Source organism: Eulemur rufifrons, chromosome 15 (assembly GCF_041146395.1).
Source record: "Eulemur rufifrons isolate Redbay chromosome 15, OSU_ERuf_1, whole genome shotgun sequence".
Classification (NCBI taxonomy): domain Eukaryota; kingdom Metazoa; phylum Chordata; class Mammalia; order Primates; family Lemuridae; genus Eulemur; species Eulemur rufifrons.
Genome location: NC_090997.1, coordinates 98,538,658 through 98,561,336, shown reverse-complemented (window position 1 = coordinate 98,561,336; position 22,679 = coordinate 98,538,658). Strand labels below are relative to the sequence as shown.

The 22,679-nt window shown below is 44.3% G+C and overlaps 1 protein-coding gene across 1 annotated transcript in view; it reads right to left on the bottom strand.

The window, feature by feature from the left end:
- Positions 1-22,679, bottom strand: part of LOC138395858 (rho guanine nucleotide exchange factor TIAM2-like) — a 415,009-nt gene that overhangs the window by 74,070 nt on the left and 318,260 nt on the right. Inside the window, 5 exon segments of the mRNA XM_069488873.1 lie at positions 2,936-3,082; positions 3,797-3,982; positions 13,866-14,090; positions 16,441-16,613; positions 21,678-22,113. Of these exon segments, the coding sequence (XP_069344974.1) occupies positions 2,936-3,082; positions 3,797-3,982; positions 13,866-14,090; positions 16,441-16,613; positions 21,678-22,113 (1,167 nt within the window).

Genomic DNA, 22,679 nt, shown 5'->3' with positions numbered 1-22,679 from the left:
TGAATTATCCCCATTAATTTATGAAAGAATACTGCCTGCTTCTGCAAAGGCATATTACGTTTGTCCAAGCCTATTATAATCAGTTTTTCAACCTCAACAAGAAGCTTAGAGGTTTGCTGGCGGGGGCGGGGGGGGGGGGAACTAAAGATAAAATGATTTGGTGGAGGAGAAGTTAGAGAAATAGATCGCTAACACGAAACACAGCTTCAAGGGCATGGTGTGGGTTTGAGAGAGGCACAAGGAGGCATGAGCACGTCCGAACCATCTCCGTCGCACCCTAGGATTTCACTGGGACACAGTTCTGAGGATTTGCTGGGTCGGAGGCAATTCTGGAGACGAGAAAGGGCCGCGGCTACTCAGCTCCGCCTGAGGGCACGTGGGGACACACAGGCTGCTGGCGCTCAGCACGGAACATGCCACTTGTGTGAAGATCCCCGACAACCCTGACAGCAAAACGCGATTTTGGATCCACTAAACTCTCAAGAGAGGGTTCGTACCGCTGAGGAACAGGGAAGGCTACAGGAAAGGTGCCGTAATGACTTTAGCCTTGTCATGTCACTGATTTCAAGATGGCATTATCATGAGTTTAGATACCTCCAGAAATACTTGGCATTCATAGAGTACTCTTAGTTACCTCCCAGGACCATTTTAATTCTAAATTTATTCTTAACAGATTGGCGTACAGATTCTGAACCAGCCTTCCCCGCTGAACTCAGCCCCGGGGTCGTCAGTGTGAAACGAGATGGCTGCCACCTACGGCAACGTTTACCTCACTGGAGTTACCGGAGTTTTGAGGCAGCCGAGTCCCAGAAAATCCAAGGCTGCCACTCGAGTCAAATATCTGACAGACAGGGGGAAAAAAGACTAATGAAATGGCTCTGCGGTGTAAATTCGCCAGCTACCCTTTTTCAGTACTGAGAAACTGAAGTTCTGTGACGTTTTGTAAGATCTTCACATCACAATTTGTACTATCTACTTTTCTAATACACTTAAAGTATTAACCTTGAAGAAGAAGTTGCTGTTTTTTCTTTCCATATAGTTACATATTTTACTTTTCTATGATGTCATATATTATTTAAGTCATCTCGGAGCTTCTTGATGTTGCTTTTAACCAAAAAGTACACATTTCTGAAGATGTAGAACAGAGCTCAAAGTTGAGTTGGCAAAGCCACCAAAATCAAGCTCATAACTTTTTTTTTTAATGTACATAGACTAAATCTTGGAAGAAAATATAGCTAAATGTTAAAAGTAGTTGTGTTCGAGTAGACGGTCTAAAAATAATTTTCTTTATTTTTCCAAATTTTACGTTCTAAATTTTGTAGCAGAATAACACTAAAGACCACTTCAACATTTAGGGATACCTACTATTCAGTTATATATATCAGCACTATAATTAGTTTCACATCTTTTTAATATAAAAATATGTTCAACCAAATGATTCTGTTCACTAAGAAACCTTATGTTGAGAACATTTACTACAAGTGCTGGGCAAAGACCATTGTCTCATAACTGATTAGCTGAGCTAGATAAATAAGAAAGTTATCAAATTATCATTTAATTATATAGAATGGGCTGCCCTGATTAAAATGCTGTAAGGACATTAGTTAACTATCACAGAAGTTCAATTCAGAAAGCACAGACCTCGCACGAGCCAAGGGTTTGCAGTTCACTACAATCAATAACGAAGAAATGCATTTCCATGTGTAACCAACAAATGATTACTCTTTACAATTAATTTAACAGTACAGCCACAATTTTAAAATGTGATATTCTTTCTGTATATGCGTATACAGAAACAGCAGCCACTTAAGAGAGGTTTTGTGTGATCTTGCCGTCTTTCCATCAACCCACTCCTACCACCTCCGCCTTTATTGCCTTGAGGTTTTAAACAGGTCAAAGAGAGGATACCAGCCCTCTTATTTACCTAATTCACAACAGTGTTATACACAACCAAATACACAGCCATATACAAATCAGAAAATAAAGTTCCAATAAAATGTGGCTCTCTCTCAGATGATATTGAAAGCATATTCAGAACAATAGCAACTGTTGAAAGTAAAAACAAGGACTTCAGATTTAATTGCAAATGTTTTGCCTGTTCACTTATATGATCAGGTCATGATATAACTTATCTTTTCAACAGTCTGTAAAAAAAGAATAATCCTAAAACATATCCATCAATTAAAAAAAAAAAAAATCTGTCATCGTGCACGACATCATAGGCATCACAAAATACAGGTGCTTCGGATATGCATATTCAAAATGTTCTGAAAACAATTCACTGTACTTGGGCCACACTTTGGCAATATGTGTTCAGCCTATTTTCACTTGACCAAATGTTCAAAGAGCTGCCACTCCTCAAGGGAGAACCAGCAGCAGCAGTTGTCCAGTGTTTCAGGGCTTTGGACTCAGGCAGGTACAAGCCCCAGCCCTGCCTTTCAGGTGCTGAAGAACGGAGAAGTAAGTGACTTAACCTCTCCAAGTGTCAGTCTCCTCATCTGTAAAATGGGATGACGAAACACCTACATCATGTTGGAAGGATCAAGTGAGCAAGTTATCTAGCACTAGCATAATTTAGCTGCTATGACTCTAATGGTTAATAATTTTCCATATTTATTTTAAAATACAAAATCTATAAAAAAATAAATAGTAGCACTAAAGTCGATGATAAGTGTGGATTATTTTCTGATTATTCTTATTTTTTGTATTCCTAAGCACTACACAACTTGTGACTACCTCTTTGGGCATGCTAAGACAGATGGAGCAATTTGGGTATTTTCATTTGAGGGAAAAAAGTCCATGCTATGACTGGATTCCGCTGAACCAACTTTTATTTCATTCTTCACAGAGGATGAACATTTATCATTTGCAGCAGGCTGAAAATCAGTAGGAATGTCCCTCTACTTTATAGTTCATCCCACGTCGAGGAGCTCACCTGAGTTATAGAGGGTCTCTTCTCCTTCCCCTTTCTGGCCAGAGTATCCAGCCCTTTTAATGAAGAAAATATGCCCTTCTTGTTTCTCCCTCGCTGAGTCAGTGATAGTGTTCTTTTCCGGAGAGCAGAGTCATCTCTAGAACATACCTAATTTAAAACACAGTTTAAAAAATCTCAAAGCTTATGATTGGAATGACGGAGAGAATTAATTAACACTTGCACCAACAGAAGTAAACTCTGCTTGCTATGAATGCATTCTGACCACTGCCAAAAGCTACTACATGTTTGACATACCAGAAATGCACCCACCATATAGATATCTCTTATCTGGATACCACAGGCCAAGTGACAACACTTAGATCTCCCCATGGCGGGCAGCACGGTTGGCAAAACCACCCCTGGACCCCCGAGCTGGGCCAGCACAACACACAGATGCCACCAAAACAGGAGAGATTTCAGAAAGCCCAATGGGGCTCTCTGCGGTACTGAGAAATCAATCTTGAATCAATCCTTTAATGCTTCATGTCACTGCTGTTATTCTTCAGGGACCCACCTTCTGGTGGTACCAGGTGGAGAAGCCAGGAAGGCAGACACGGATAGGAATCTGCAGTGACTGTCCACTAGCAGGTGGATTCCAGCAATAGAGCGAGAGCTTTTCCTCCTATTTTAAGTAAGCAATAGGGAAACCGGGGACTCTTGACAGCAGGACGTCTCTACCCCTCCACCCCCAGTCCCCTGGCCTCTGGGTGACCTCGACACTTATTGGGTCAAGTCCCAGAATCGCTGATGGCCACAAGCTGCAGAAGGGTGAGCGTCATAGTCCCCCCGAACACCACCGACACGACCTCCTCGGGAACTTACCAGAGCGTGGAAGGAAGAAACAGACAAGACACCCAACCTGCCGAGAGCCAGCTTGGAGGGCCGACTGGCGGCAGCAAGCAGACTCTTGGGGTTGGGCAGCTCCCCGCCTTGCAGGCTGGCCAGATAGCAGCGCATCCGGAACAGATCCATGTGAAACTTCTCCAGGTTCTGCTCCCACTGCTGGATCTTAAAGCAAGAGCAGAGGTGATTTAAATAAAAATTACACATTTTCACGGGTTGAAATAAAAATGTGATGCCTTTCACAAACTTAGCGAAAACTTAGGAAAAATGCGTTTCAGCTGGTTTTCAGGTTTACATTGGCCTTCCTTGCTCACCACCCCAGTTTGAGCTCTCCCGCCAAACTTCACCAGCACGGCCCCAAACCAGAGAGAGCTGGTGGTCCCAACGCAGTGACTCGGTCTTTGGAGAACTCCAACACTCTAAACTATCCTGACTAAAGGCAGGATGTGAATCGTAAGTCAGCTTTGTCACTTTGTTTCATTTCTCTTCCCATTTCCAGCCTCTGGTCCTAAACGGGATTAACTGAATTGTACACAAACAGATGCCGAGCAAACAAAGGCGGTGACTTTGTGTTTCTGCTCATTCTGAGAAAATGACTCAAAGCAATAAGAAGTAAATGGACTTCGGGGATGAGGACAAATAGAGCTTTTCCTCCTATTTTTAAGTATCTTGGAGAATAACCACCCTGGGTACATCTGAATGAAATTAAAGCACACACAGCTCTCTACCCAACAGAGGCTCCTACTAACGTGTCCTCCTTCAAAACTGAAGTATGAGTCGGTGAAGAAAACCAGGCAACTCGGGCAGCCACTCTCCTTTCTCCCAAGGATGTCATGTGTTACAGACAAGCGTGACCTTCACGTAGAGATACATTAATAGGTGAAGAAAGGTACTTGTCACTCGCCGGTACAAGGATTCAGCAGATGAACAGAAAGCTGTGATTCCAAAGGTCTTGGAAGCAACCTCAAAGTTCAAGAGAAGGTCTGCAGAGGAGGCGTGTCAGAAGGAATGCAGTGCAGGGTGGCGGCCCTCCGTTCACAGCAACTGCATCTCTGGCTCTGCCATCTTGTTGGGCACCCACGCAGATACCAACCTTTCACACCAAACTTCCTGGGCTAATCTGTGACTCTGGATAAATGGTATTTTGCATTTCTAATGCTGAACACTACTGTCCCCTTCAGTCTCTCTCCACACAAAAGCATGACAAATTCTAGGTATTCTGACCACTCCCCTCCAAGTCCTCCATATCTATTTCTTAGGAAGGTCACTGTGTAACTTTTCTGCATGAAAGAAAAATGACCGCTACAAGATCTAAACAAAGAACGTATTAATTCATCATCATTTATCAGCAAAACAGTGAAGTCCCAGAGCCACTGAAGTAATCTCAATATGCACAACGAATGTAACCTCCCTTAAGATTCTGTGCATCCCGTACTAGCAAAATAGTAGCCTACCAGTGTCAGCCTTGAATGCATAGATGACCTACTGGCTTTTAAAAACGCAGATGCCCTGTTCCTGCACCTGAAGATTCTTCTATTCCTTAGGTCTGAGGCCTAGGAAAGTTGACATTTCAAAAACACCTCCTGGGATCCGTATGCACTGCTGTCCTAGACCAATGATACAGTTCAAACCAAAACTGCAAGTCTCCTCTTAGTCTTGCCACATTAGAGAATTCTAGATTCCAGGAGGGATGGATGGGTATAAACTGACACATACGAGAAGCCATAAGGTACAGCGAAACTATACTCGAGTTCTGTCCCCCAAATATCTTCCTCTCTAGATGACTTCTGAAAACCCACACTTACAGATGCATTCCTTTGTCCTCTAATAATGTGTAGATATTTCTAGATTGGATAATGTATTAAAGCCTACCACACTCATTTATACCTCAGTGTGAATTGGGTTATGAGATATTTTCCAGGGGTTCTTACTGGGGGTGGAGACAGGAGAGGAAAAGAAAATGAATGAGTCAGTGAATACCAGAGGTAAAGATTAAAAAGGTGGTGGATTATAAAGACAACAAAAAAATAAAATCCAGGTCTATGCCAATCACCATAAATCACAGGGAAGAGGACAACCTCTTGTACTTACACTGAATCCTGCAGTTTACAAAGTATTTTTAAAAGCACCATTTAATGTATTTATGTGACTACACATCAAAGGACCACTGATAAGTAAAGACAGTTCCATCCCGAAAAATTACACAGGAAATCTTAAAATTTTGTCAGAAACACTCTGCTAATCTTCAGCACCCAAAGCCTGGGACAAAATGTAGGTGAATTCCTAGAAGAACAGGGACCAGAGGCTTAGGTTTGTTGGAGGGAAGAAGGGGCTCGGTGACCCCAACAGCCCAAAGGAGGCCTTATGAAAATCAAGAGGTTTGCTAACATATCTGATTAAGTTTCAAGAGAACTAGTACTTCAATTGACTGTGTACATTGTAGAGGTCATTTAAAATTTAATTTAGTAGAAAATGCAAAAGAAAAGCAGCCTTATGACTCCTATTTCAACAATGCTCCTTATCCTTATCCTGATCTGAGGCTTTGTGATGGTTAATTTCAGATGTCAACCTGACTTGGCCTTGGTGCCCCAATATTTAGTCAAATGTTATTCTGGGTGTGTCTGTGAGGATTTTTTTGGATGAAATTAATGTTTAAATGGGTAGACTGAGTAAAGCAGATGGCCCTCCCTAAGGTGTGCGGGCCTCATGTAAGTGGCTGAAGGCCTGAACGAAAAGGCTGCCCACTCTTTAGTAAGCTACACACACACACACACACACACACACACGCACCCTTTATATAAATATATACGCACTCTGCATATACACACACATACACACACACATGTACTCTACACACACACATCCTGTTGGTTCTGTTTCTCTGGAGACCCCTGACTAGTACAGCACGTCTGTGTGGCAGAGTGAGTCGTCATTAGTCATACATCTATTCAATATTTAAGGACAATATTTATCTTGCTTTTAAGGTCATGGTTCTTTATAAAGAATCAGTCACTGAGCTTAAATGAAGATTTGTGGTTGGATAAGAAACAATGAAATACTTGATTTTTCCTTCCACAGACTCATGCAAGCTGCAGAGAGGGACCTGGAAGATTATGCAGGTGGAAGTACGGTGCGGACATGGATTTTGGACGCTTGGGGTTCTTGGAAGGAAGGAGGACGCAGAAGGGCTGAATCCATGAGCTCAAAACAGACTCTGTAACATTTAGAAAGTCTGTCAACGTACGCAGTGAGCTGGCAAGGGAGTTGGTACTGCCACACCTCAGCAGAGACTGAGGCCCGGAAGGGAAGTGACTTGACCAGGGTCTTGTCCTTCTGGACTAACAAAGACCCAAAGCTGATACCGACGTGAAGAATAGGTGGGACAAGCACACTGTCAAGTGCCTATAATGTAGCCCTTGAATCCCACGTCTTCTGACTCTTAAGGCAGTATCTGTGCACTACCCAAATACCTACCTCAACAACAGCCATTTAAATTTTCACCTAATTGTCAACTTTATTTCTCCTCCAAAACCCCCAGGTATTCTACAGAGGAGGTAAGACTATCCACACTCTCATTTAGGTGCCCTATTCATGCTGGACATTTTATCTCACAGCACATTTATCAAGGAGTTTCTGGAGATGTTTTTCCAACATTATCAAAAACTAAAATGTCCAAAATCAATTCCATTAAACCAAGACTGCCCACTCCCTTTCTAAAATCTTTAAATATTGATATTTTTTCCTAGATGTTTCTTTATTTTTAAAGATAAATATCAGGACCTGATAATAAAAACTCAACTTCTACACAGAATGTAGATTGAGCTTTTATTTAATGTCCATGCACAAAATATAAAAATGACATGAACAAAAACAACTCATTCTAAGGAGGTTTTCGTCATCTTTTACCAAAAAGGGAAAAATTATTAATGACAAAATTAGAGGGGGAAATTCCCATAAGCACTGACACAAATTCAATATAAAAGTTTCTTCTTTATTGCTAATATAGCTATATTGATTTAATGAGCTCATAAAGGTTATGGTCTCCCGTAGAAAAGTGGGAGGGGAGGAGATGAAGCCTTATGCTAAAAATAGCAAATGAACAAGCAATGCATTAAAAAAGATGACAAGTACATTCCTGCCACACCCAACACTCCTAGAAAAATATTTTCTCCCATTTAGTCATTTAATCAGAGTATTTAGTCATTTGTCCGTTACTAGATTTGTCCAAAAAGATAATTAGTTTTTCCCTTTTGGTGTAAGAAGCTGGAAGACTCCCATTCCATACTTTCCAAACGCTAAAGCCTATCCCCACAGAGGAACCAGCTAGTGACACTTTAGTGTGACACTTTAGTGATTACACTAAAGTTAACTAATAGAACAACCAACTCAAGTTTATAGAATGTTCTGTTTTCCTTTGAGATATAATTCACACACCATAAAATTCACTCCATCTTATAATAAATATGATTCCTAACAAATTGAACTGAAAAATCAAAGTTATGAAAACATGTAAATTGAGGATTAATTTCTATTTTATACAAAACGATCCATCGCACGGTTTAGTCAGCAAGCAAAGCATCCTCTGGTGTACTCAAGTCTCACTGAGAAGCAGCAGAGCACATTAGCGAGGGTCTGCGGACCCATCCAGCGCATGGGTGCTATGCATACACCCCCCCGAGGAGTTGTTAGGAAACCACATACGCTCATGGACTGAGACAGGAGCTCTGACACATACAATAGGGAGGGGGCCATGAGGATGAAGCGAGGCGGAGGAGGGGCTGTGTCTGCCGGGGGTGAAGAGGGAAGGCCTGAGAACACGGGAGGAGCTGGCGTGGGCGCTGACTCAGAGAACTCACTTCCTGCAGTAACGAGGAAAGGGTCCTCTGACACGAGACAGAAAGGTTATGGTTCCTCTGGGAACTCATTTGCTAAAGTAGGACCCACCTGATACACAGCACCAAGATGAGAGCAGTGACGGAGATGACACTGAGAACTGTGGGAGGACCGAAGGGGTCCCTCATGGAGTGGGTGGGAGAAGAGCCCAGGCCAGCCCCTGGGAGGAAGAAAGCCCTAAACCTTTTCTTACAGCTGAGAAGGGGTCAGCCAGGCAGCAGGGGCAAGGGGAGATGGGCCTCTGCGGGGAGCATAGGAGTCCTCTCTACCTGAGGAAAAACCCAAAGTATGGAGAGGAACAGTGGGCTCAGGGACCAGAGAAGTTTGTGGTTGCTAGGTAAAGGTCAAGGCGGGGACAGGTTATCAGGGACTTTATCTTGTCAGCCATGGGAAGCCACTAAAGGATTTTTAAACGGGGCCATTACGTGATCAGACCTGCTTTTAGATGCATTCCACTCTGGCTGTTGCAGGGAAGATGCATCTGAGGAAGGGCAAGACCGGAGGCTCCTGCGGTGGGGCCGGAAGAGAGAACTGACAGACCATTCTCTGTACCCCTTCTACCGCTCACCACCTGCCTAAAACCTCAGGCTGCCAGGGTGCACTCGCCGTTGCAGAGCACTCTGGCTTGGCTCTTGCTGTGCCTTGGCCTGGAAAGCCCTTCCCCATTCTCCTTCCAATTAAGTCTTCATTGCTCAAGAAGTAATTCTGGCATGCGTCCTCCAGGAAGTCTTCCATGACTACATGTGAGGCTAAATTTCCCATTGCTGTCTTCCACAGCACTCTGAAATATCATTTGTGCTGAATTCATTATATTATGTTGAGACATCACGCTCAACTGTCTGTCACCCTGCTAGACTGAGAGCACCCTGGGGGCAGACACAGTATCTTCTCTGAATCCCCCAGAATGTGCACACTCGCCTGGCTGAACACTCGCTGAACTGAACATTACTCTCCTGCCCAGAACACTTCCACCAGCACCCACGGCCTACTGAACAAAGTGCTTCGTCCAGCACCCCCATAATCTGGCCTTGTCTCCCTCAACCCCCCCCCCACAAATATTCTACTCTCTAGGGCTTATGCCCCAAGTCACTCCCCCTCCACATACACCATGTCACCTTTTCCCCAAAGCTTCGTTCTCATTGTTTGCTTCGGCACAGTTTCCAATTGTCTTAATTCAATCCATCCCCTTTATGACTTTAAAACTTGAGCTTTGCAAAACCCAGATCAATCCCGGCCCCTGCAGCTGAGCGTCCCCTCCCTCACTGCCTCCCTCTCCCCCTAAATAACGAAGAGCTGGGATGAGGGACGCCATCTGGGAGAATGCCAAGACCGTCTAAGGATGGTAAGGTTTTCTCTTTATTTACTTGTTTAAAATAATAAGCAGAAAGGAAAATGAAGTACTAACTGGGCTTAATTTACAACTCTTCCTCCCTTAGAACTTCAAAGGCAACCGGACGCTGTGTGGTCTGGTCCACATTGGACATGCTCGCATGAAAGCTGTGTCATCCAGCAAACAAAGGACAAGACTATGTGATGATTTTTTTAAGCAAAGCATGTGACCATGGGAATGAAGCCCAGCCGTCATTATCATGATAGTGTCTTTTTATTCAGAAAAGGCATTGACGAGGACCTTCTCCAGGTAAGTACTTTAAAGAAAACCTGTTCTGGAGAAGTTACCTGGCATGATGTCATCTACACTATACATTCTGCTGTTTTTAGGCTAGAAATGATTATAGCTGAGGTTCTTGGGGTCTCTGGGGGAAATCACTACATAAATAAAAGTATATGGTGAAGCTGAGATTTGTACATGGTAGGTGGATAAAGTATTGCTCTTTTAAGGACACGTTTAAAAGTGGTTTAGAGAAAACTATACACTTAGGGGCCATTCGGGAGACCACGTCCTTATTGGTTTTGATCTGTAAACACCTTTGCCTCTGTAACTTCAGATGATGTTTTCCAGTCAAAGAAGATCTCATAAAAGCAACTCTAAGCATGGGCTTGTCCCCTGCTTAGCATTTCATAGTCTCTGTGTCTGCGAGTAAAGAGTCAACAGCTCTCTTTACGAACTGCTGACAAATGAGTCAAGGAAGGTGGGCGCAGCTCATGTAATTCATGTCACTCACTGCAAAACCCTTTGCAAAAACATGACTAAATCATAACCTTAAAAACTGCCAATATGGTGAGCAGAATATTTGCAGGTGGAATTTCTGAAGATGAATCTGAATTGTTTCTTACCAGAAATTCTCAAGCGTACCATGAGAAGGCGAGTGTGTGTGGCAGGGGTGCAGGAGACGGGGGCGTGGGGAGGACGAGGAAGGGGTTAGGACCAGGGCTGTGAAGGAGGCGTGCACCGAAATGAAAAATTAGCAGTGTCAGGACAGTGTGCTTAAAATAACTAATGTGACGATCCTGTCAAAGAATGGGTCACACGAGATAATCACCCTACTTCTCTAAAAGGGTTTCTCTTCGGGCCACCAGACCATCTGAGATCCATGGATCTGTACAGGGGTTTATGTTAAAGTAATTCCCCCTCCCAATCTGAGAACAGCACCAACTGTGATGTCATCTATTAAGCATTTACAAACTTCGGACAACGGAATGAAAGCACATTTAATGAAAATTTACATTTTAAAAATGTTTGCTTGGACTTCTTGTGGCCATAAAGAGGAGACATACACACACATGCGAGGCAGGCCAGGAGCCTCCAATGTTGTCAAATGTCCCTTTTCTCTCGCTAGACCTAAAGATCTGACTATACTTAAGGACCTGAGGACTCCAAGCTGGGCGCCCCCCAGAGGACTGAAGTGTGGCTCCACCGTCAAACCCGAGAGAGCAGGGAAAGTCACCACCGTCCTTTCCCCATCACCACCAGTAGGAGATTTCTGACTGGGGTGCCCTGAACACTCTGAGACACTGACACCCACGTGTTGCCTCTCTGATGACAGACAGACTGTGGCTATTGGATCCCGGACCACAGGGGAGACGTGGTACAGACACAACGCCGGGATAACCATCTCTCCTTCAGGCTCTCGGAACATCACAGCACCGCAAGGCAGCATCACTCCACACAGACAGAAAGCGGGAGGTGAGCCAGCCGCCTGGGGACCTGAACTCTCCCCAGAGGTGAGCAGGGTGTGGCCCCTGAACGAGGCAGGCAGTGCAGACAGAACGCAAGCTGGGTGCTGGGGCTGCTGTGCTCTTGTGGGACCCCAAACGCCCTTCTACCCCCACCCCCATTCTTCTGGGCAGTTTCAGCTTCCTTTTCACGTCCTTGTTAAAACTACTTTGTAGTCTGGAGTTTGCTGGTAGGTACTCTTTAGATAAATGGCATATCCTGCTTGAGACGTGGTTCCACTCAGGAGTGCAGGCAACTGTCTTTAAGATTCCATATAAATCATTGAAGTTCTGTTGTTTCACTCGGGACCAGGCCCTTGTGTCTGCCCACACACGCCAGTGCCATTCTACCCTGAGGCCGTTCTCCACTCAGTCTGTCCTCCAAGCTACTGTCCGATTAATCTTCCAAAGACACTACTTTCATCACGCTTTTTTCCCAACTTAAAAACCTATTACACCCACCCCCCCTTAAAGGCAGAGTGTAAAATAAATCTGACACCCAAGCCTTGCATATAAGACTGTTATAGGCCAAATGTTTCTGTCTCCCCAAAATTCATATTAAGATCCTAATCCCTAAGATGACGGTGTTAGGAGGTGGGGCCTTCTAAAAAGGGAGGTGATTAGGTCACAATGGCAGAGGCGTCCCGAGTAGGGTCAGTGCCCTTACAGAAGGAGGCCCAGAGAGCTCCCCTGCCCTGCTACCACGTGAGGATGCAGCAAGAAGACGCCTTCTATGGTCCAGGAAGCAGGCCCTGACCAGACACCGAATCTGCCAGCATCTTGATCTTGGACTTCTCAGCCTCTAGAATTGTGAGAAATAAATTTCTATTGTCGATAAGCCACCCAGTTTATGGCATTTTGTTACAGGCCAAGACAAAGACCCTGAAAAATGGGGCTAGTTCCTCCCCAACCTAACCACCAGCTCCACAAAACTTCCCAACCTAAACCTTGACCCCAGTGTGCTCCAGAGCTCCACGCCTCCAGGCTGTTACTTCTATTCCAAATTGTCCTTCCACACTCCACACTCCCACCCTCCTATCTTCACCCTATTCAAGTCCCCAAATCATTTGACAACTGACTTAGGAGGGGGTTGCAATGGATTCTGCAGTGTACCACCAGATGCCCCTGTCAAGATAGGCATTCTTTCCCTTGGCTGCCAGGAGCACCAGCTGCTGAGGGCGCAGAGAGCCCTCTCTGGGATCCCTCTCCGGCATGAGGGCACAAAGGCCTGGCCTCCTTACCTCACTGCAGAACTCTGAACGGCCATCCAGCTCCAGATCTCACCATGGGACCAGCCGCATCACAATTCAACTTGTCCCTTACCAATCCTCACTCTCCCCCAGTGCTGATCTTGAGAACATCCCCAGTAAAACTTCTGGGCAAATCTCCATTGCAGTCTGTTGCCCAAGGAGCCTGACCAAGGTCAGAGATGCTAGAAATTTCACTAACACGTGTCTATGTGTTTGGGTTGTGTGAGCCAAGGTAAACAAAAATGGAAAAGCTTCTTTCTCTTCTCTAAAATGCAAACAGCACAAGGACTAGCTGTGTCATTATTACATGAATGTGGAACTAACCCAGAGAAGAGACAGCATTTTCATTAGCAGCTTCTCTGTTTTAAGCAGCAAAATGACTGGTTTTTTTTTTTTTTTTTGCAATCCACAGACACAGAAATAGCTATGTTATACCAGATCACTCTTTCCAAAGCCATTCTCCTGTTTTAGAATCTTACCTGTCTCATCGTCTAGTAGTTTTACTGTATGGATTTTGTTCAGAAAGTGACCTTATTTGATAGACTCATCTGGGCAAGATGGCACCACTCAATATTAAGAAGAAAGATTTGGTCACAGAATATTTCAATAAATACATATATGCAGCCACCAAAGGTTGCAAAGCAGGTCATATCACCCCTGTCACAAAGGGCAGCCATTAAGTCTTTGAAAGGAGAAGCCACAGAAACTATTTCTCCGTGGGTGTAAGAAATGCCGCCAAGAGCGAGTCTGCATTCAGTCACCATGGAGTGACCAGCGCAGACAAACGGTACCTGGTTTTCTATGGCTTTCCTGTTCTTCGGGTCGCTCACCACCGACAGCTGCAACTCCGCCATCTTCTTCATCTTGCTGTCCATGTCTATCTTCTGAAGGAGGTTTTTGGTCTGGTTTTTCAGGAGCCGCACTGTGTCCTCTTTGCCATGTTTCTTTGCAAAAAGGGATGCGCAGGCAGAATGTATGGCGGTGACCCAATTTTCCAGATCTGTCTGGCTAGTGGCCTAAACAGAGAAGGGGAGAAACCCATTTGAAATGATTTTATCCCAAAAGTGTTCCCCAAAATGGCGGGCTGAGCTTTGTGTAAAAGCCAGGAAGTACCTGCACTTCATAAAAGCTATTTAATTTCAAAAACACACAGAGCCACTCAACTCAGGTTTGGAGGGTCTGGGAGAACATCAAGAGCAGAGCAGAAGTACACGTGGCAGGAGGAAAAACCAGAAACAAGCTACGGCCAACAACAGAGCAGTGGTAAGAACACAAGGGTAGGCCGGGCGCGGTGGCTCACGCCTGTAATCCTAGCACTCTGGGAGGCCGAGGTGGGCGGATCGTTTGAGCTCGGGAGTTCGAGACCAGCCTGAGCAAGAGCGAGACCCCATCTCTACTAAAAATAGAAAGAAATTATATAGACAGCTAAATATATATATAGAAAAAATCAGCCGGGCATGGTGGCGCATGCCTGTAGTCCCAGCTACTCGGGAGACTGAGGCAGGAGGATTGCTTGAGCCCAGGAGCTTGAGGTTGCTGTGAGCTAGGCTGACGCCACGGCACTCACGCTAGCCTGGGCAACAGAGTGAGACTCTGTCTCAAAAAAAAAAAAAAAACAAAACACAAGGGTAAATGTAATGTGTCACTCCGTGACATTGGACACCACTCTCTAAAAGGCTGTGGATCTTCCTAATTTTAAAAGAATGAGAACATATTGGGACTAAGATATTAAATTTTGAAACCTGGATATAAATACATCTACAGTGTGGCCTAAAATAAAAAAAAAATGTGAATAGAAGGACACTGGGGGAAATGCACAATAATGTTATTGTTTTCAAATATGGAAATGGTTTCTCTTTCTCTACTCTTCAGTATCTTCGGACACAATGGCCATATACTATGTTTATAAAAGAGTATTTTATTTTAAAAAGCAATAAGGAAAGTTTGAATAAAGCAGAATGGACAAATACGTATGATTCTAAGCAGGCTGAGAAGCCCTTTCAGTTCTCCTGATGTCCAGAAATAGCCACACACACTCAAGCCACTGAGTCAAAACTCCCGTGGCCTCTGGGATCACAGAATAGGACCAATGGGGAAAATGTCCTAAAACTGAGGATATTTTGCCTGAATCACAAAAGAAAATATTATTTTTGCACTCACCCCTAAGTCCATGTGGATTTAAGCTAAGCTATTTTCTTTCCCTACAATTCAGATGAACATCAATTCATTACTTTGCTTTACAGCACTATAGAAGGTTTTAAGCAACCTTTCTGTTAAGAGAAGGAAAATCAGATCTCAGGCCCTGACTCTGGTAAGTCAGGTCAGTGTGGACAGCAGCATGGCCAGAGGCCTGATGAATTTAGGTCCCAGGAAGTCCTGTTGCAGTGAGCATTTCAGAGCATTCTAGATTCCCAAAGTCAGCTTAGAGAGTACCATGTTCTACCAGGGCTTCTGAGGGCTCCCAGGACCTATGAGGTTTTCCATGAACCTTCCAGTCAGATACAATCTACAGCCAACAATGAGTGTATATGAAGTGCTGGGTTTAGACTGGGAGGTGTTTGAGAAGCCCACTTCACCTCCTGGCTGCCACCCCCATCTCCACTAATTAACGATAATAACATAATTTCTTTAGCACTTAACATATACATATTATTTACTCGTAAAAGAATCCTATAAGCTATTATTATTCTACTGATTGAAGAAGGGTCAGAATCTCAGAGAAGTGCTCCAAGATGACTTACAGACGTAACAGCTCCGCAATTCAAACCTACACCTGATCCCAATCCCTGCAGCTCAGTACCACTGTGTTCTGCAACTTCTCATTTGCTAGAAAGTTGCCCAAAATCCTAGTAGCAGATGACCTGAATCTTAACATCCTAAGGCCAACTCCACAGGGAATGAGACCTCACAGCACTTGTCTCTGGGGGTTTTGCTGACCAGTGTCTGCTTTGGCTTCCTCTGGGATTCTCGGGAAGAGCCTGAGCCCCTCCCATCCACATTCTCCAGGCTTCACTTGTAAAGTCTCAACTCCAGGAATCTCGGACCCTGCACTCACGAGATCTCAAGCTTCTCCAGAATAAGGATCGTGATCATGATTTTTTTCTTTTCGTGCTCTGATGAACATGGGTCACAGCCTGGCACTTCACGGGCACCTGAGAAATGCCCTCTCTATGAATGACTGGATTTGCAAAGACCCTACTATACTTGGCAGCAAGCATAGGCCAATGTCTCTTGCTTAAGTCCCAATCTAAAGCCTAACTAAGTTTACTCTTTCATTTCTAAGTCTTGCCTTTTAATTGTTGGTTCTCATCTAAGTAGTATATAAGCTATCCCCTCAACCCTCCATTTCCAAAGCACCAGCAGTACCTGGAAAAGGTAGACATCTCCAAAGGAATTGCTCAGGCAGAACACGTTTTCCTTCTTGGGATGCTCTGGGACAGACTGCACGATGCTGTCTTCCGCAAACAGAGCGCACCGAGGGGCACTGCTCTGATCCATGGAATTCTTCCCGTAGGTCTCATAAAACAGCAGGGTGCATCCTGTGAGAGAGAAAAGCAAGATAATGTCCTTGTCACAGACCTAAGGATCCAGGAATGGAATGAGAAGGTAAGTGATACAGTAAAAAAAAAAAAAAAAAATACAAACAAACCTGAATGAGATAATTATTTAATGCAAACACACATGGTAAACAAAGAAAGCCTGGCATCTGCAGTATGCCTAGTTGCATGAATATGAACTTGAATGAAAATGGGATGCTTCTGTGAATGTATCAGTAAGAACAATACCAAACAGTAAGTTGTTGCTTATCTCTTCTAAGTATCCAACATGTTGGCTCACTGAACCCCCAGCAGCCCTATGCGGGGAGGCGTGGTTATTTCCCAGCCCTGCAGGTGAGAAACCTGAGAGACGGCATCACAGCATGGGTCCCACAGCTGGACCGGAGTAGTGCAGGGACCCTCTGGCCCCGGAACGCTCATTCTTAAGCACAAGACCACAGTATTCAGGGGCTAGAAATGTGAGAGGCCAAAGAAAATCCCGTATTCATTCACTACATTTACAATTTCTGGGAAGAAGAATCTGAGTCTACTGGGGAACTTCACCATTTACAAGAAAGTACCCAGTTTACTCTCCAAATGCCACGTAAAATAACTTCAGTATATTCTTTTGTCTCACAGTAATAGGAAATACTACTACTAACTTAGACAAAGAGAGAAAAATGAAACTAAATATGCCTGAATTTTAAAATATTACTATAAAAATGTTGATACATATGCTTTTAAGTAATTATTACTATTTTTCCCCAATAACTTCTACTTGTAATAGTTTATTAATCAAGGGTCTGCTTTGATAGGTAGGAATGCCTTGCAATTATCAGATACAATTTTTAATCAAATTGATGCTTCTAAAATGCTCACGAGTATGTTTTCTTAAATAGGTTTACTATCCCTTCAAACCTTCACGCAATAAACATCTCTGAGCACTTCTCACGCGCCAAGCCCCCGCACCCCGTGAGCGATGCGGTCCCCACCAGGGTGCTTGGTAAAGACCTTCCACCCTGACGGTGGGAGAAGCACCAGCCGCCTTCGCCAGCACCGTAAATGAACGGGGCCCTTGGCGGCATGTTCTCCTACTGTGTGTGTCCTCATTCATAAAAATGTAAATGCCTTAGAAACTATTTCACTCTTGTCAGGCTCATTACTTCCTTTAAAAATAAATCTTACTATGAACAAAGTTTATATAATGGAACCCAGCGAGGCACAGAAGCGGGGGGAGGAAGATGCCCCCGCAAGCCTGGCCTTCAGAAACAGCACTTTCTCCCTCCGTGGTATTTTACGGACCCAAGAAACACTGGGCCATCTCTCCTCCCCACAACTAAAACTCACCCACACTGAGCGGCTGAGGGAGCTCAAATATTCAGAACAAGGAAAAGCAGCAAGGGGTTTATGGCTTGTCCGGTACTACTACTGCACTTGAAACCTGCCATGACCGGGGCCCAAGGGCCAGGGTGAAGGGGACACGGCAACTCCAGCTGCGCCCATGTCCAAATTCTTTCCAACGGGCTAATGTTTACTTCCCGGTTTCCCTAACGTCACACTCCCAACATCTAGAGGAAATGAACACAAACCCTGGGCAGCCCCCAAGATGTTGCCAAACCTAACAGCCCATCCACAACAGACTACAGGTCTCATTTGCAAGCGTGAAATCAAAACAGGACACTTCATTTTAAAGCCAGGCCAGGAGGTAGAACAATATGCAGAATTTTGTGGCTATCGAATTTAAAGATCAGGAAATCAATCTTAACTCTATTACACTCTATTAAACTCCAAGTTTAACTCTGCATCTCTCAGGGGGCCCCTGGGCTGATGGAAAGGGGCTGTCCCCCCATAATGAAGCCTCAGAACCCACACCTGGCGCAGTCCCCTCCTGGCATTGGTGATGCCTGGAGGGTTGACAATGGGAATTCTTGCCATGGTAGCAGAAAGAGAAAACAGATTGGTACAGCAATGGTAGTATAAGAACAGAAGGGACCATATTAGTAGAAATATTACCAGTGGGAGGAGAACAATTAGTCTTGGTCTTTCCTCAAATCCACCTTTCCTTTGACACCCTCTCAACCTCCACTCCCTGCTGCCGGCCTATCTTGGGACACAATCACCAGCACCCTAAAATTATTTCAATAACTCCTTTCCTGACCCTGCCCATCGGTCAGTCTGCTGTGCATTTTGAGGGATATCTTTATTGACCTTGCCAAGTACTCAGCCCAGAAAGTCCCCGGCGAACTGCACACAATTCCACTCCTTGGAAAAGACAGATGGAAAGCAGAATTACCCTTGTTAAATATTTATTACATCCTCCAAACCCTAAAAAGCATTTGTGTCACCAGCAAACCTATGCATCTAATGGAGGCAGGTAACCAGGTGGTTTGCTAATAACTGCTCGCTCCAGAAAACTGTTTCCAATTTATTTACATAGATACTTTGATACATAGATAATTTAAAAATTCTGCTTAAATATGTGTGTATGTGTACACACATGTGGTTTTAACTATTAATTAGATTAAGCCTAAAAGTTAAGTCCAAACATTACAACTTGGATTCTAAGCCAAGAAATTGGAACTTAATACACCGAGTTCCCAGAGGAAAGAGGTGTAGAAAGCCACATGGAAAAGGTTATGCTGGGGAAAAACATCTTTATCGCACGCCTTGCCTTGGCTGCGAAGGAAAGGAAGGAGTGTGTGCTTGATAACATTTATACTACAAAGCACCCTTTATCCATGGATCTTGAAGTGTTTTACAAGCAAACACCACGAGAGCAGGGCACAGGCAGGACGGCAGATCTAGCAATGGTCAAAGACAAGTCAGGCCCATCTCACCCCTGAGGTCAGGAGCCAGCAGTTCCTGGTCTCCCTTCTGGGATGGAATATAGGAACCGGGAGACCTTTCGGCCTGAATTCCCCCGACGAAGTCTCCAACAATCTAGTTCTGTACAAATGATGTCAGCAGCACGGAAATCAGGAAGGTGCTGTCCTTCCCATGGCTCTAGCTGTCATTGTTTACATTCATTCAGAATCAGCTGGTCTTCCATCTATGGGTCCTATCCTAACCTCTGGGAAGACCCAGGATAAGTTCAATATCTCTTCTACACACTGCTGGTCAGTCTCACCCCGTTCTTATTTCTCCAGGCTAAACATCCCTAGATCCTTATGCCATCCTTCTGATGGCACGGGGCCAAATCCCTTTGATGTCACCCATGGTCCTCCCTCTCAAGGTGGTGTATTGTCACACACACGTGCCCCATCACCAGCCCCCCACCACTGTGGGAATGTACACTGGGGGTTTGCAAATCCACAAATAGCAGGGAAGAAATTCCCAAAGCATCAATTTTAAGAAACAAATTTTTATGTTAAAAAAAGTAGCTATATGACACATTATGGAGTAAAGTGCATCCATTCCAAAAGTCACGTGAGTAGGAGGCAGATTCAGACCAAGATTCACTAACAATTCCAGGTGCCCACCCCCTTGGGGGAGCAGGTTAACTCTCCTCTCCAGCTAGGGATACTCCAGGTAGACCCTTTCTGAGAATCAATTTCTCATTTCCTAACAAGTCTCCTGCCATTTGTGCCCACAAGAAGAGAAATGGCCCATTCTAACCAGAGCACAGGAAAGAGAGACTGTCGCCTCCTTTGCAAGAGACATGACATCTCTAATGATGTAGCTGAAGATCACATTTGCTCTTGTAAATCACATGTACTTTTACACAGCCACATCACCTTGGAAACGCATTCTGAATGGCCTGCAAAGCAAACCCCCAAATCTTTTTCATTTATAATACTTCATAGCCACATCTCCCTCCTGTGTCCTTGGGTAGCAATTGGACTTTTAAACTTTAAAGCAGAACTTTCTTATCCCTTCACAATTTTATTTTTCTAGATTCAACCCATCATTTCAACTTTCCAAATCTTTCCTGTCATTCAGTATGGGAATCTGCCTTTCAATTATGCAAAAACTGGGTAAGTTCTTTGCCTTCTTCAGCCACGATGCACACAAGGACCCAAATCCAGAGTTGGAAAAGAGGACAGCAGTATTTGCAGGATGTTGGGTCCTTGGGTTTTATAACTCCTCTCCCCTGTTTGCTAGGGAATGTTACTTAGAGACAAAAAGCCTTTACAGGTGCACCTTTACCCGAGGGGCTTATGGACAACCAAGAAACGACACCTGCCCTCCAAGGTTGGGGGAGTGGGGCTCCAATTTTTAAATATGGGGCCAAGGAAAGCTAGAAAGGGGTAATTCACAGGACTCCAGGCACTTCGCACATACCCTGTGCGGATGTGATTCACAGTTCCGCTTTCTCCCACGATAGGGAAGGGTGTCACCTGATAATGAGGTCTAACTTTTGAACACCACCTTCAGCTCCTCTGACAAGTCACAGGAGGGCTGTGCAGAAATGCCAGGGGCTGTGTGGCTGCTCTTCCTGTCTGCATCTGTCTACATCAGCACTGTATTCACTTAAAGCTTCTTGCTTCCTCACAAGGTGTTTAGATTTCTTCAAATCTACACATCCACAATGTGCAAGGCAATTATAACTTTTAAATGGCAATGCTAGTGAGAAACTTTTGTCATCTTAACAAGTCAAATTCTTACTTCTATTTCCTTTATGTTAAAAAAAAAAAAAGCTGCACTTGGTGGTGCTGATAACAGACTTTCTTCTTTCACAAAGGTGGGAGGACACAAATCAAATAACCCAGATGATGGTCTTACTTGCACAAGCTGGAAAAGATACCTCCTTGGAGTTCTGAACAAGTGCAAAACGTGAAATTCAGGATCTACATTCCAAATAACTAAACTACCTTTGGTTATTTATTTAGATTTTTTCCTTCCCCCAGAGGCAGGAAAAGTATCAAAGAATGGTACAGGAATACCTATAAAATAACAACCATTACTAATAACTCTTAATCATTATTTATTAGACTGAAGAATACATTTGAATAAGATGCTGTTTTGTGTTAACTCAAACCAATGCTGGACTCGATGGCGGCCCCTAGAAAGAGTACGGGTGGCAGAAATGATTACCTGTGGCCCTCGGCATGCTGAAAACTCACTTACCTTTAAGTGTCACCCAGTACTGTTTCCACTTTCTTCGAGCCACCAGTTCCAGCTTCCTTTCCTTCTGCAAAGTGACGAGGGGTTTGAAGAAGAGCCACCCGGCTTTCCGGACCACTCCCTGTTCCTTCTCAAAGAGTAGGTCCAGTTGCTCCAGCGAGCTGAGCGACTCGCTGCTGGACTCCGCGGTGTCTGTAGATGTCTCTATGTTCTCCGTGTTAGTCCTGCTCATTTCCAACTCTCGCATGAAATTCTCGTAAATGTTCTGTCGGAGGGGATCGCTGCCAATCGCGTGAGTGGATTCACTTCTCTGAGACAGGATCTGAGCTGAGCCCCCTGACCACAGCAAAGCAGATGTCTGGGAGGGCACCTGGACATCCGTATTCAGTCCATCAGAGCGGCTGTCGAAGTAGTCACTGCCCTCCTTGGACCTCGGCTCCTGTGAGCAGCACAAATGACCACCATTAGAGGTCACGGATATCCAAAGCACCCCTGCCTCAACACAGCATAAGTGTAAGACTGTTGGCAGTTGCTGATAGTGGCGCTGCAAAGCAAGAGTCTTGTAACAAAAATACATTTTTAATCACAAAGTCCCCAAACCAGAAAGAATCAGAAATAGTGTTACCCAGCCCAATTTCTATCCAGTGGAGTCAATGCTTACAATAATAAATAAAATACCAATGACTCTCCTTAATCTAACTTGTGCTTAGCATCAAGAAATAAACTAATATGTCTAAAACACACTAGTGAATATTACTAGAATGGTATTTCTTTTTTCTTTGCTAACTGTAAATCAATGTCTTCCAGGAAAGAATTTGTGTTCATGCGATCTATCTTCCTCCTGGATAATTTGAAAGCTACGGTAGAAAACTGGTAGTTCCACGGAGGGGAGGGATTTGATGTTGTTATGTAAGACCCAAGAACAACTCTTCCTCTCGCCATGGTAAACACTGTCCCCAGCTTCCGGCCAAGTGCCCAGGTCTAGACTTCTAGACTTCAGGATCT